Source organism: Mastigoproctus giganteus, chromosome 9 (genome assembly GCF_048544385.1).
Source record: "Mastigoproctus giganteus isolate SK-2022 chromosome 9, ASM4854438v1, whole genome shotgun sequence".
Taxonomy (NCBI): domain Eukaryota; kingdom Metazoa; phylum Arthropoda; class Arachnida; order Uropygi; family Thelyphonidae; genus Mastigoproctus; species Mastigoproctus giganteus.
Genome location: NC_143583.1, coordinates 216,551,586 through 216,564,507, shown reverse-complemented (window position 1 = coordinate 216,564,507; position 12,922 = coordinate 216,551,586). Strand labels below are relative to the sequence as shown.

Here is a 12,922-nt window from a genome sequence, read left to right as displayed (position 1 = left end):
CCACTCGGCTACGTCAGGCCTGTTCCAATACACGTGGAAGGATAGCGTATATACACTGCACTGCCACTTTATTAGCCGTGAGGTTGTCGGAACGCCATTTTGCCCAGTCACTGCTTCGATACAACATGGATGAGTTTAGCAAAATATTGCAAAGTGACACGAAGAATATTGGGCCATTCATAACAAGACTGTCCTTAATTCCTGAAATGACGCTTCTGTTGTTATTTGGTTTTTAGGAGCATTAGCAACTAAGGCCATATTGCTCCGGGAATATGCGGTGGTCATTCCCTTGACCTTTCCGCATCCTTATTTGGTGGTGACGGGCTCGAACCCCGGTCTAATCAAGAAGCGTGTGCTGCTCCTTCCCCCCCTGGCTACGGAAGCGCCTGAAATGACGCGAGCGGAGGATTGAGCTTACGAACATGCCTTTAGAGTTTATCTCACAAATGCTCAATGCGATTCAGCTCTGAGGATCGGGTTGATGCCGGAAGCCTTTCTCGATTCCTTAAACCACTCTTACACAAGTTTGGAGCGGTGGATGGTTGCATTATCTTGAAAGTACCTTTTTTCCATTGGAGTAAACATGAAAACATGACCACTGTACCTCAAGAAACTTATATTGACGTGGTTTCGTCACACATAACTAACAGTGCTGATACTTCGCATGGAACTTTTGCAGTCTGTTAACTTCAACTATCCGCAAAGAATAAATTGCGGTTAGTCATCTAAAACCCAACACACACACACTTGAAACAAATTTTGAATTATTTTTAATTTAATTTATTTAACTGTGTATCCTTGTATTTGTACTTATTTCTGTAGTTATATTTCTAATTACAGTATATGTATTTTTATGTTTACTGTTCTTTCATTTTTTCCGACTATGGATTTCTGAAAGAATGATTTCTTTCTGAAAGATTGAAGTTTTATACTAATAAAAAAACTGTACTTCTTATTTGAACTGATTAAAAAATGTTTCAGAAAAATAAATATTGATATTTTGCAATTTGTGCAAAATATCAATTCCTTGTTCTGTACTTTTATATGAATAACTTTACCAAGAACTTTTTTTTTTTTCACATTTTCGCTCTGCACTTTCTTTACTTATATGTCACAGTCATTCTCTTTCACTTTCTTAGCATGTGTCGTGTTGCAAAAATATTGGTGGAGGAAAAAAACATAAGAAATACATTTCATTTCCCCACCAACATCCTTATTTCCATATGTACCTTACCATCATGGTACGCAACGACATTTCCCCCATTTCAATGTTTTGTGTCTAACCCCGCATTCCCAAACTCTGCGGCGCAGCGAACTCACAGGGGCACCGCGGGATATTTTAAAATTTCGAGGGAAAATAAGTTAGTACAGCGATTGTGGTTATTTAAGAATGAAATAAAAACTGGCCGCAACACTTCTTGAAACCATATAAATTATGGTCATATAAACCATATATTTTGACTACATACTGTTATATATAAAACATTATAATATAATAGAATTAAAATATATTGTTGTAAACGTTATCTTGGAAACTTATACTGCATAAGATACATAAATAAGATTCTTTCTGGTTTTAAAATTTACCATAAAAGAAATTAGTGTCGCAAACATCAATGGCTGCATTAATGCATAAACCACCGCATGCTGATTATAATAAATTTTTAAAGATAAAAATAAAATGCCAGTAGTACGGCAAACCAATAGAGCGAAAGTAAAAATAAATAAAACAAAGGGGGGGGGAAGCGAAAGGGTATTGCAGAAGGAATGCCCCTAAAATAATTTAGAAAAGCCAAAATATATGATACCAAATAACAGGAATAATTTAGAATATACCAATTAATGGCCAGTTTGCCATGTGAGTGCTAGGTTCTGTTCTCTTATAATCTTTCACACCATTATTCAAATCCATTGCATTTGAGGATCGATCAGTGTATCGGTTCGTGGTATGCATGGATTTGTCTAATGTTCTAAATGCAGTGATTCCCTGACCATTACTAGCCTTGTGGTCCTCTGTCAAGATGGGACATAATGGTGAGTCTATTTTATTTTTATTTATAGTTTTATTGGTCCAGTGTTATAGTTTCCTCTCCGCTTTTAGTGATATTTCACATAATTTGGACATGGTGCTATCAAGTGGGCGCCGCTAAATTTTATTTAATTAGTACATTCTAAAAAATTATTTCTGTGAATATCATATTTTAGGAGCGTTCCTTCTGCAATATCCTTTCTCTTCTCTCCCCTTGTTTTGTTTTATTATGTATGGTTTATTTTCACTTTAACGGTTTGCCATGCTACAGGCATTTTTATTTTTATCTTGTCTTGTGTAATGAATGTGGCTAGTGCAGAATATAATCTATAATCCTTCAAATAAAACACTTTTTATAATTATAGCTGTATCTATTACTATTATACTATATATATATATATATATATATATATATATATTATTTTTTATTATTATTATTTTTTTCATATAGTGGACACTTGAATTTAACAATGCTAGGTGCATTGCAGGTATCACAATTTGGAGATATCGCTAACTGGATGGTGCCGGTAAGTATATATTTAAAAATTTTAATGCCTCAAAGTTTAAAGGAATAATGGTTTAAAAGAAATTTAAGGGCCTTTTAACTTCGGATACGGGAATGAATTTTTTTTCTCCCTCTAAGAGAGAGAGAAAAAGCATCCAAATTTTCCTCCTCCCCCCTAAACGTGAAAACCGAATCTGCACTTGGGTGCTACAGAAACCTTTTGAATATTTGTATTGTCAGTAACTTGTGTGACAGTATACTGGTCATATCAAAAACGATGAACTCTGATATTAGTCTGTTTGATGGAAGTGGATAAAGATCCCAGTTTCCTGGAGGAAAAAAAACCATAAACCCATCGCCTGAACTGACAAATCCCATCAATGACGCGAGGAATTTTTATGGGCTTTTAGCACAACGTGGCCTTCATAGATCTTACAAATTAAAATAGAAATATTTGTTTTTGCTAAAATAAATCCAGGAAGGGCGATGGAAAGTGAGAATTAGCATTAATGCCCGAATATTAATTTAAAGATAGGTAAGTATTAAGATTGGATATTTCGTTTTAATGTAAATTAAACGAAATTTACATTAAAATTAGAAGAAACGCTGGATTTGGGAATGGGAAAGTTATAGACGTATACGTAAAATAGTGGCTAAATGGAGTGGCTTCGAGTGGTTTCGAGTAATGTAGGAGAACTAACAGGGACTACTAGGCAGAGTAGTCCCTGTTAGCATCACTTCGTAACATCACTAGGCGGTGATGTTACGAAATGGCAACTGTGAAGGTTCCGTTACCTTCACGTGAACAGAGGATACTCGGAAGAGTAGCAATGATCTTGTCAAGATATTCCTGCAAAACATCAATGTGCGAACATGCTTGCTGAAGAGTCCATAGCTCAGTTTTCATGGGAAAGTGAGCAATATTTGCTGCAGAACAAATATTGTTTTGCAAAAATAATGTCATTACTTTTGGAGTTATCCTCGTAGCTTTTGGCTGTTTACTTCATCATTTTCACTTGCGCGGGGGTTTTTCATTATCATCGTTTGAGAGTCCTATATTTTATTCAGTATATAAAGGTTCTTTGATCAAATCGTTCAAAGAACTTGAAATTATGGCTTTATCATAATCATAAATAAGTTATGTGTGAAACAATTTCTAGTCAAATTTTGTAAACATTTTTATTATTCCAGAATAAATTGGTGACGGGTATGGGCGGTGCTATGGATCTTGTGAAAGTTTCCAAGGAAAATTACAGAGTAATTGTTACAATGGAACATACATCAAAAATGGGAGCCCCCAAAATTGTAGAATCTTGTACAATGCCTCTCACTGGACAAAGATGTGTAAACATGATTATAACAGAAAAAGTAAGTATATTACAATCAGGTCTCTAAAGTCTAATGTTGTTTTGGGGGTGGTGAACTACATTAATAGCGTCACTCAGATTGCAACCTTTGTGTTCTTATGAAGAGCTTGAAATACCCATTTTAAATTTGGTTTAATTAGTTCAAAACTGTTCGGACTTAAACGAACTCGTACCCATAAAAGAGTACAAGTGGCTATTTTTTTTTTTTTTTTTTTTTTTGTGCGCCAAAGCAACTAAATCTAATATGGTTTCAATAACGCGTGACCGCACGAGGTCACGCGTTTTGAAGCTCCGTGCTAAGTGCTAAAAATATAGTGTTCGTAACAGTGCACCATGATGAATCAAATACCAGAAAACTCCGTTTAGTATCAGCGATCCAATGATGGAACTATCGTCCAACTCTCTATTACAGGTAAAATTTTATTGTCATTTTTATATTGCAGACATCACAAAAGGTAAATCATAACCACAGTAAGCCATTCCCCAAGTAAGGCTAAACTGTGTATGTAGAAACCTCACGAGGTCAAGGTTGCCACACAATAGCGCCGATTTAATCCCTCAATCACTGAGTAGGGTAAATTCCCTAGTGGCCTCCTCCCTAACACATAACGGCCTGCAATTTGCAAATGAATCCATTGAGCGTCGCCGCAGTAACTACTATTTCAACTGACTTAAATTTAAGCTAAGAAGCTTTAACTTAAAAGTCAGTTGAAAGCAGGATATTCTACGTTCACTATACTGTAGAAAAATTTGTGGAATTTAAACATGCGCATATGGTATTCTTCCTACTCAGAAGAATACCATATGCGCCGCAAAAAAGCACATGTAGCCAAAAGTCTGTGGCGCTCACCATGCAATGTGTCAGCTGCTCACTTAGTTTAGGGGCTTGTTGTTACAATCTTTCAAAATTTTCAATAGCTAAGCGAAAATCCTATTTGTGCCAAGCTTGCAAAACACCTGTACATAAGAAAGTACTAGCAAATAAAAGGACGAAATCGAAAGGAAAGAAGACTTATATAGGCTTTCTTGTTCTTCATAACACAGATGCAAGAACTACAATCAGTTACTGCAAAATCAGTTGTGTACCTTTCTATGCCTCTGAAATATGGGCCTCTGTGGTACCTTCTCTCATGAAGCCCATCCTCGCCAGCGAATACTGGATACTGAAGTGGGCAACCCGCAAACAGCGACTCGTCCCCTAACAGAGGACCACCAACATGGCCGACCAACTTCATATTACTTCTGGGACATATATCAGTTCCACGGCTGCCTCAAATAATCGGCATGAGGAGAACTGTGACCAGTATCAAAATGCTGGTTGGCAAGATCAACTCCCCTGACTTCTGGGACGTATATCAGTGGCATGTTCAACTACCTTCTCTAAGAGCAACTATCGTCTTATCGATCGGAGTAGACCTCCAGAAATTTGCTTCGGATCGCAATTACAGGCGCTCGTTTCCACTCCATGTGAACGAAGGAGAGAATGCAAACGAATAAATAAATATTCTTTTATACTCCGGGACGACCAAACAGTCAGAGGAGTTCCAAGATAGCCAGAATACAAGAAACAGCACCGTATTCAGCAGTCACGGACTAGAACCCCGGTCACTCAAGGCACGTGTACTTATGTACCCGCGCGCCTGATCACTAGGCTACGGCGGCCTGTACTGAACTTCAGGAAAAAACAACAACTCGCTCAACAAAATTCCTACTCGACTAGACTGCCATGTCCGCGAAGACAAGATTCACCAGTTTCCCCAGCAGTGACTGAAGCATCACGTACAAGAGGAATCATAATCCCCTCCCAGACCTCTGTAAGCCCTAAAACATGCAGAACATAATATATTCAAATTGCAAGAACTACAGTTTGAATGCGGTTTGAATATATTAAATATAAAAAAGTCAGTTTTTTTATATTAAATATTAAATATAAAAAAAAAAAACTGACCACAGATTATATTCTGTGGTCAGTTTTTGAATGGATTAATTTGGCCAATTAAAATAAAAAAAAATTGTCCCGTCTTGACAAAATTTGAACGCAAGTTGCAATGACGTTTGCATGCCGAACTGGAATTCGATAAACTGCATCCCTCGCACACCGTCCTCCCTACGTGGGTGAGAAAAAACCCGTGTTCAAATCCCATGATGCGAGGAATTTTTATGACTGTATGAGTCATAAAAACTTTTTTATGACTGTATGAGTTCAGGTGATGGTTGCATGGTTTTTCGACGAGCAAACATCGACCATAGTACGCAATTTACAGACACTTATTTAGTCTAGTCACTGATGCTCCGAAAAACCAACAACAATGGCAATAAATTGGAATCATAATGTCATTTGCACATAAGTGCACATTTGCAAATGACATTACAGTTATAATAATAATAATAATAAATTGCCATGATCACTAACAAAGGTGATGGTTTGAAAGGCTACAACATTGGCTACAGCCATTATCTCTAGACTTTATATAAAAGTTTATAATTTTCTTCTTACATGGGTGCGCATTTACGTATGCACACACACACACGCGCATACGTAAATGGATAGGCGTACATGGTTCCTCTACAAACTAACAAGTAAAGGAGGTACCTTCTATTCAACCTCCAAAGCTAACCGAATGAAGACAGAAAACCAAAAGACAGATGTCAAAATTTTAAATATTCTATTATAAAATCATAATTACTCATGTATTTCAAAATTCTGCGTTCAGCCTTTCAGAGGACGTTTCATGGACTGATTTTCTCCTCGATATAATGCCGAACGTATCGTCAAAATGACCTTGCAAAACAGACCCATCGAAAACCCCAAACAAGGCATGATGTTACAAAACAGACGCATCAAAAATCCTAAGACGCATTCATTGTCTTGATAGAATTCCTTCTCCACAAAGCTTTGATAGAATACATTCTTCATGCGCACATCACAATGGATGTCATTTTCGTATGCGCAAACGATTTACGGTTATGCACGCATAACACCATGCACACGCGCTTACACCAGTTATCTTAGCATATATAAATATAAATAAATATTATCTTTATTGTAAGCTTCCTAGGTACACACAGGTACCTTACCTTTACGGCACTAAGCGGCAGAGATATCATCTCGCCGGAAATGTAAAAAAATAAATAAATAACATACAGCAGATTGAATTTAGTTAAAAATAAAATACAATAACAATAATACATCAAATTAAAATAATAAAATAAATTAAAATAAAACAGGACAGTACGCCACTAAATGAACATGCGCACGCGCATACGTAAATAAATAGGGGCATAAATCACATGCATACACATCAAATATTGCATCCTCACGTGCAACCTAAATGTGCGCATGTTTATTTCAGTAAATAAATATGAGCGTAAATCACACACATACGTCACATACCTAAAATGCGTAGGCGCAGACCAAAATGGACACGTGCAAGAGCATGTAAATGGACATTATTATTATTATTATTATTATGATATGCGCGTATTATTATATTAGCCATATGGTGCAAGGAAGCCTGAGACTTTTGCTGCACCAGCCAAAAAAAAAAAAAAAATTCTGAGCTACCATTAGAGAGAGAGAGAAGTAGAAGGGAAAATCGTATAACCATAACCGTAAATCGTATGCAATATTTGATGTGCGTGCATGTGATTTACGTATGCGCGTGCGCATATCCATTCAGTGACGTATGCGAAGATAACAGGTGTATGTGCGCACCCGTATACGCGTGAATCACATGCACACATATGTCGCATACCAAAAATGGACATGTGGACCAAAATGGACACGCTCACGCATACCGTATGCACGCGCATCCGTAAATGTGCATTTACGGAAGAGCATAAAATTTTGCATCCTCACGTGCGACCGGTATATGCGCGTCCTTTTAAGTATGCGCAAACCAAAATAGACGCGCATACCAAAATGAACATGCGCATTTACGCGCATCCGTAAAATTGCGCGTTATCTTTGCCTGTGCACATCTAAATGGACATGCGCACGCGCATACCAAAATAGTAAATGCGCGTGAAATTTTTCACCCTCACATACGCACATAAATGGACATGCGCACGCGCATACGTAAATGGACATGCGCACGCGCATACGTAAGTGGACATGCGCACGCGCATACCAAAATTAACATGCGCACGCGCATACGTAAATGGGCATGCGCACGCGCATACCAAAATGGAGATGCGCACGCGCATACGTAAATGGACATGCGCACGCGCATACCAAAATGAACATGCGCACGCGCATACGTAAATGGACATGCGCACGCGCATACGTAAATGGACATGCGCACGCGCATACCAAAATGAACATGCGCACGCGCATACGTAAATGGACATGCGCACGCGCATACTCATTGCGTGCGCATCTTGCTTCTTCCTTTGCTGCCTCCTTTAATATAGATCCAATAGATCCTCCTTTAATATAGATCCCCAGGTGCCTTTCTTATGTTTTTAACTTCAACAATTTCTCCTCCACTTTACTCTCAGTTATTACAAGATGCAAAATATTCATTTAGTTTGTTACCTGAGCAGGATCATCAACAGTTGAACCATCGATATCAAGTGGACCAATCTGATTCATCCCTGATTCCTTTTAGAGTTTCTTTACATAAGTGCTCTTTTTCTTTACATCCTTTGCCAAAGATTTCTTGTAGTCTGCCTTCGTTTGCCTAACCTTCTAAACTCCAATAATTTGCAGTTTCTGTTTTATTGGCATTTTCTGTTAGTGCAATTCATTATAAATCCTATAATGGATTTACTACCAATTTATAATGGTACCAATTTATAATGCTACCAATTTATAATTCTTTATAAATAATTTATAATTCATTATAAATGGGTATAAATTTACTACCCATTTATAATGAATTGCACTATAAATTATACTTAATAAATTGCTGCATTATAAACCCATTTTAATTTTAATCAAATTAATCAAATTATAAAGTCGATCTTATTGTTAATCAAGTCGACTTATATCAACCCTAGACTTCTCTATCACCTGATAATATATGTATGCATCCCATGCATTTTTCTTCTCTGCCATGGGTCCAATTGGTTCATCTGACATCTATTTAGTCCTAAACCGTGAACAGTATTTCTTGGTTGGAACAAAAAACCTCGTAGCTTCCAAGATTACTTCCTTGAAATGAAATTTTCTGTTAAGAACTTCATAGGGTTAAGGTGAAAACACACTATATCACCTCACACGAGATCACATTTTACTAAAGCACATTTCAGGAAGTCACAACCATAAAACAATAAAAACAATTTGCAGTTTCTGGTTTATTGGGATTTTCTGTTGGTGCAATTCATTATCCATTTATAATGGGTTTATTACCCATTTATAATGAATTGCACTATGAATTGTACTTAAATGAATTGCTGCATTATAAATTTTAATTTTAATCAAATTTATAAAATCAAATTTATTGTTGCATTTGCGATAATACCGATAACTGGAATTCTCTGGGTATTTACGTTATTATAATAAAATGTGTATCCCTTTAAGAATCTTTTCTTCACTCCTATTTTTTAAGTAAGATTCATAAACTGGTTACTCTGTATCCCACTTGTGCAATGTGTGTGTGCCGTGTTTGTAGTTGTTGGTTGCTTATTATTATTTTTTTACTGTTTTGAATTTTACAATCCTAAAAAAAAAAAAAATTTGAGTGAAAAAAATTTACATAAGTCCGAAGTTACATAACTCTGGGACTTGACTGTATTTATAACGTTAAAAGGCATTAGAAAGCAACATAATTACTTAACAATCAGAGCACTGTTCTGGGTTTCATTTATTTCCTTCATTCTTCAACATGACTACTGTTAATTTTCTGCTCTGTGTACACAGAGAAGAATATATAAATAAATATAAATAAATATATAAATATAAGAAGAATATGTACATATAAATATAACTGTATATGTACAGCAAATTTAAAATTTTTCTTATTTTTTTTCTAGGGTGTATTTCAAGTTGATAATATCAAAGGATTGACACTTGTTGAAATTGCCGAAGACGTGTCACTTGATAACATTCAGAAAACCACTGGTTGTTCTTTTAAGGTAAATTCTGTGTGTGCGTAATTAATTATGTTGAATCCTATTTTATTTTATTTTTATTTACACAGAAATTTTACTTTGGGGGGGGGATAATCAGATCCATAATACTGATATGCAAAAGCATAAAGTAATAAAACAAACATGATCAAACTAGCAAGGAACTAACTGCTACATAGGTTGGGGAGAGAGAGAGGAAATAGAGATGATGCCTAGCAGATAATGCACACACAAAGGTGGAAGAATTGATGACTTTGTTAACTACCCCAGGGGCTCACATCTGGTGAGTATGGGCTTGGCAAATCCAGGATCCTGAGCTGGATATCATCATTCTTCTCTTCTTGCTTTCTTGGTGATTCCCTTCTACTTCTAACACACACACACACACACACACACACACACACACACACACACACACACACACACACACACACACACACACACTCTCTCTCTCTCTCTCTCTCTCTCTCTCTCTCTCTCTCAGGGTAATGTGGGAATTTTTTTTTTGGCTGGTGCAGCATAAGCCTCAGGCTTCCTTGCACCATATAGGTAATAATAATAATAATAATAAAAAAAAGGATACCAAAGTATATGGTATAATCTTAAAAAACAGAAGGCTACATCTAATATCAAGATAAGTTATAATGTCTAAGGTCTAACTTCAAGAACAGAAAGGAGATTCTAAATCAAGCACAGGACTTGCAGTTAACTCAATGGCAGGCGAGATGATTGTAAAGATGCAAAAATCTTAACAATTTAGCGAAGATGTGCTATTTCGATGTAAGTATTGAAACAACTTGAAAAAGAAAAAGCATTTTTTCTCAAGAAAATAACTTAACGTTATGCTTTTTCTGTGGTGACTGTCTGAGCCATTTTTGTCCCTGTGACAGAGTTTGGACTCTGGCTCTTTAGAAAAAATAATATTTATCCAAGAGTAAGCAACATCATCCAGTAAGCAAATCTGTTGTTCATTAAAAACTCAAAGGAATTGCTGACTGGTTTCAGACCTATTCAGCAGGTAGGACTATCTCGAGAGGCATGCAATTATACTGAAATCACAGTATGGATTTGTTAAGGGACAGTCTTATCTAACCAATCTGATAGGTTACTATGATGTAACCAAGAACTGGATGCAAAAAATAATTTTAACATCTTATACTTCCTTCCTTTCAGGAAGGAAGTCTTTGATACTGTTGCACATAAAAGACTGCAAATATATAGAAATAAAGAGGAATCTACTTCAACATTTTTTTATAGAATACTTCAACACTACCCACTTCTGAATTCAACAGGCAGATAATATGCATGCTTTCAGAAAAACAGATTAGTGCTTTTGTTAGTACAAAGATGAAGCAAACAATTTTCATGCTACATTTCATTAAAATAAATATATTAATTAAATATGATGAAAAAAACAGCATGTATCCTGTATGCACGAAAGATAAAACATCTTTATGCCTATATAGAGATAGAAAAGATAGAAAATACAATCTCAAGTGTATGTTTCCTAAGAATGTCAAAACATTCTTAGGAAACATACACTTGAGATTGTATTTTCAAAACTTTTCACAATTCAATAGTATCAAAACCGTTTAAATTTTTAAAATCAAACAGCTAGAACCAAAGTAACGTTTTATGCTCATGCCCACTACTTGCTCTACTGAATCAACATTAATGACTAAGTTAGCATCATTTAGGAAGTGACGTCATTTGTATTTTACTTCAAGCCGAAAAATTTAGTATGTGCCACCAAAGATGTCTTCACATAAAAAAAAAAAAGGTTATAATCAAAATGAGGCACACCTTGGATCCTATATAATAGTCATTCTATATTAAGGCTAATAATAGTAACATAAATTGAAAATTGTTGATATCATATTTTTAGAAAACTGTATTTTTTAATATATACAGAATAAACTTCTTCTGCCTTGTTTCCTACATTGTGAAACACAGTTTGAGTAGCTTCTTTTAAGATAATCTTTTCACCATATATCACCATAGAATCTTTTTATCTGCAAATTTTCTAAAATTGGCCTCTGAGATTTTCTAGATATGGTTTTCCAAAATTGTTCCCATAAAGTGTATGTTAAACTTCTTTTTATGAGAAATCCAAGCAAAATCAGATATGTAGTTTTTTTGATGTGAAAACATCTTTGGCAGCACCTACTAAATATGGTAACGAAAATGCAAGACAGAAATAATGCAAATGACGTCACTTCCTAGATGACACTAACTCAGTCACTAACACTGATCCAGTAGAGTAAGTAGTGAGCATGAGCATAAAACATTACATCGTTCATACTAAATATTTCAGACAAGTAAAACTGACTGGTAATTAAAATGCGAGATGGAAATGACACAAAAGACATCACTTCCTAAATGACTAACTCAGTCACTAATGTTGATCCAGTAGAGTAAGTAGTGAGTGTGAGCATAAAACGTTACATCATTCATAACTTAAGTCCTAGCTGTTCTATTTTAAAAATTTAAACGGTTTTCATCAAAGTTGTTTTCACATAAAATAAAACATCTTCTGTGCATGGTTTTTGTACACATGGTTTTTTCTTTTAAATTTATATGCTATGTTTTATTGCACATGAAAATATGCTTAAATTCACAATTCAAACTTAATACTTACAATAAAGCTTTAAAAATATAGCTGTTTTTGTAAACCATTAAAATTCACATTCTTTTTGTTTCTAGGTATCAGATACTCTGGAGCAGATGAGACAAGAATAAAATTATAAGACAATAATACTAATTAATTTTATATTAAAATCCTATTTAATAAATTAAAATATGAGCAGAAATAAAACAGATTAAATTTAAAAGGATCGGTTTCACATAAAAAAAAAAAAAGGTTATAATCAAAATGAGGCACACCTTGGATCCTATATAATAGTCATTATAATAGATCCTATATAAAATAAAACATGTTAAAGACTACAT

At 35.3% G+C, this 12,922-nt stretch overlaps 1 protein-coding gene across 1 annotated transcript in view; it reads left to right on the top strand.

The window, feature by feature from the left end:
- The window catches only part of LOC150081123 (succinyl-CoA:3-ketoacid coenzyme A transferase 1, mitochondrial-like), an 82,295-nt gene extending 69,583 nt beyond the window's left edge, over positions 1–12,712 (top strand). Inside the window, exons 12-15 of the mRNA XM_090380931.1 lie at positions 2,481–2,556; positions 3,726–3,902; positions 9,878–9,988; positions 12,677–12,712. Coding sequence (XP_090237057.1) covers positions 2,481–2,556; positions 3,726–3,902; positions 9,878–9,988; positions 12,677–12,712 — 400 coding nt within the window. The remainder of the gene's footprint in view (positions 1–2,480; positions 2,557–3,725; positions 3,903–9,877; positions 9,989–12,676) is intronic.
- Positions 12,713–12,922: the final 210 nt, after the last annotated feature.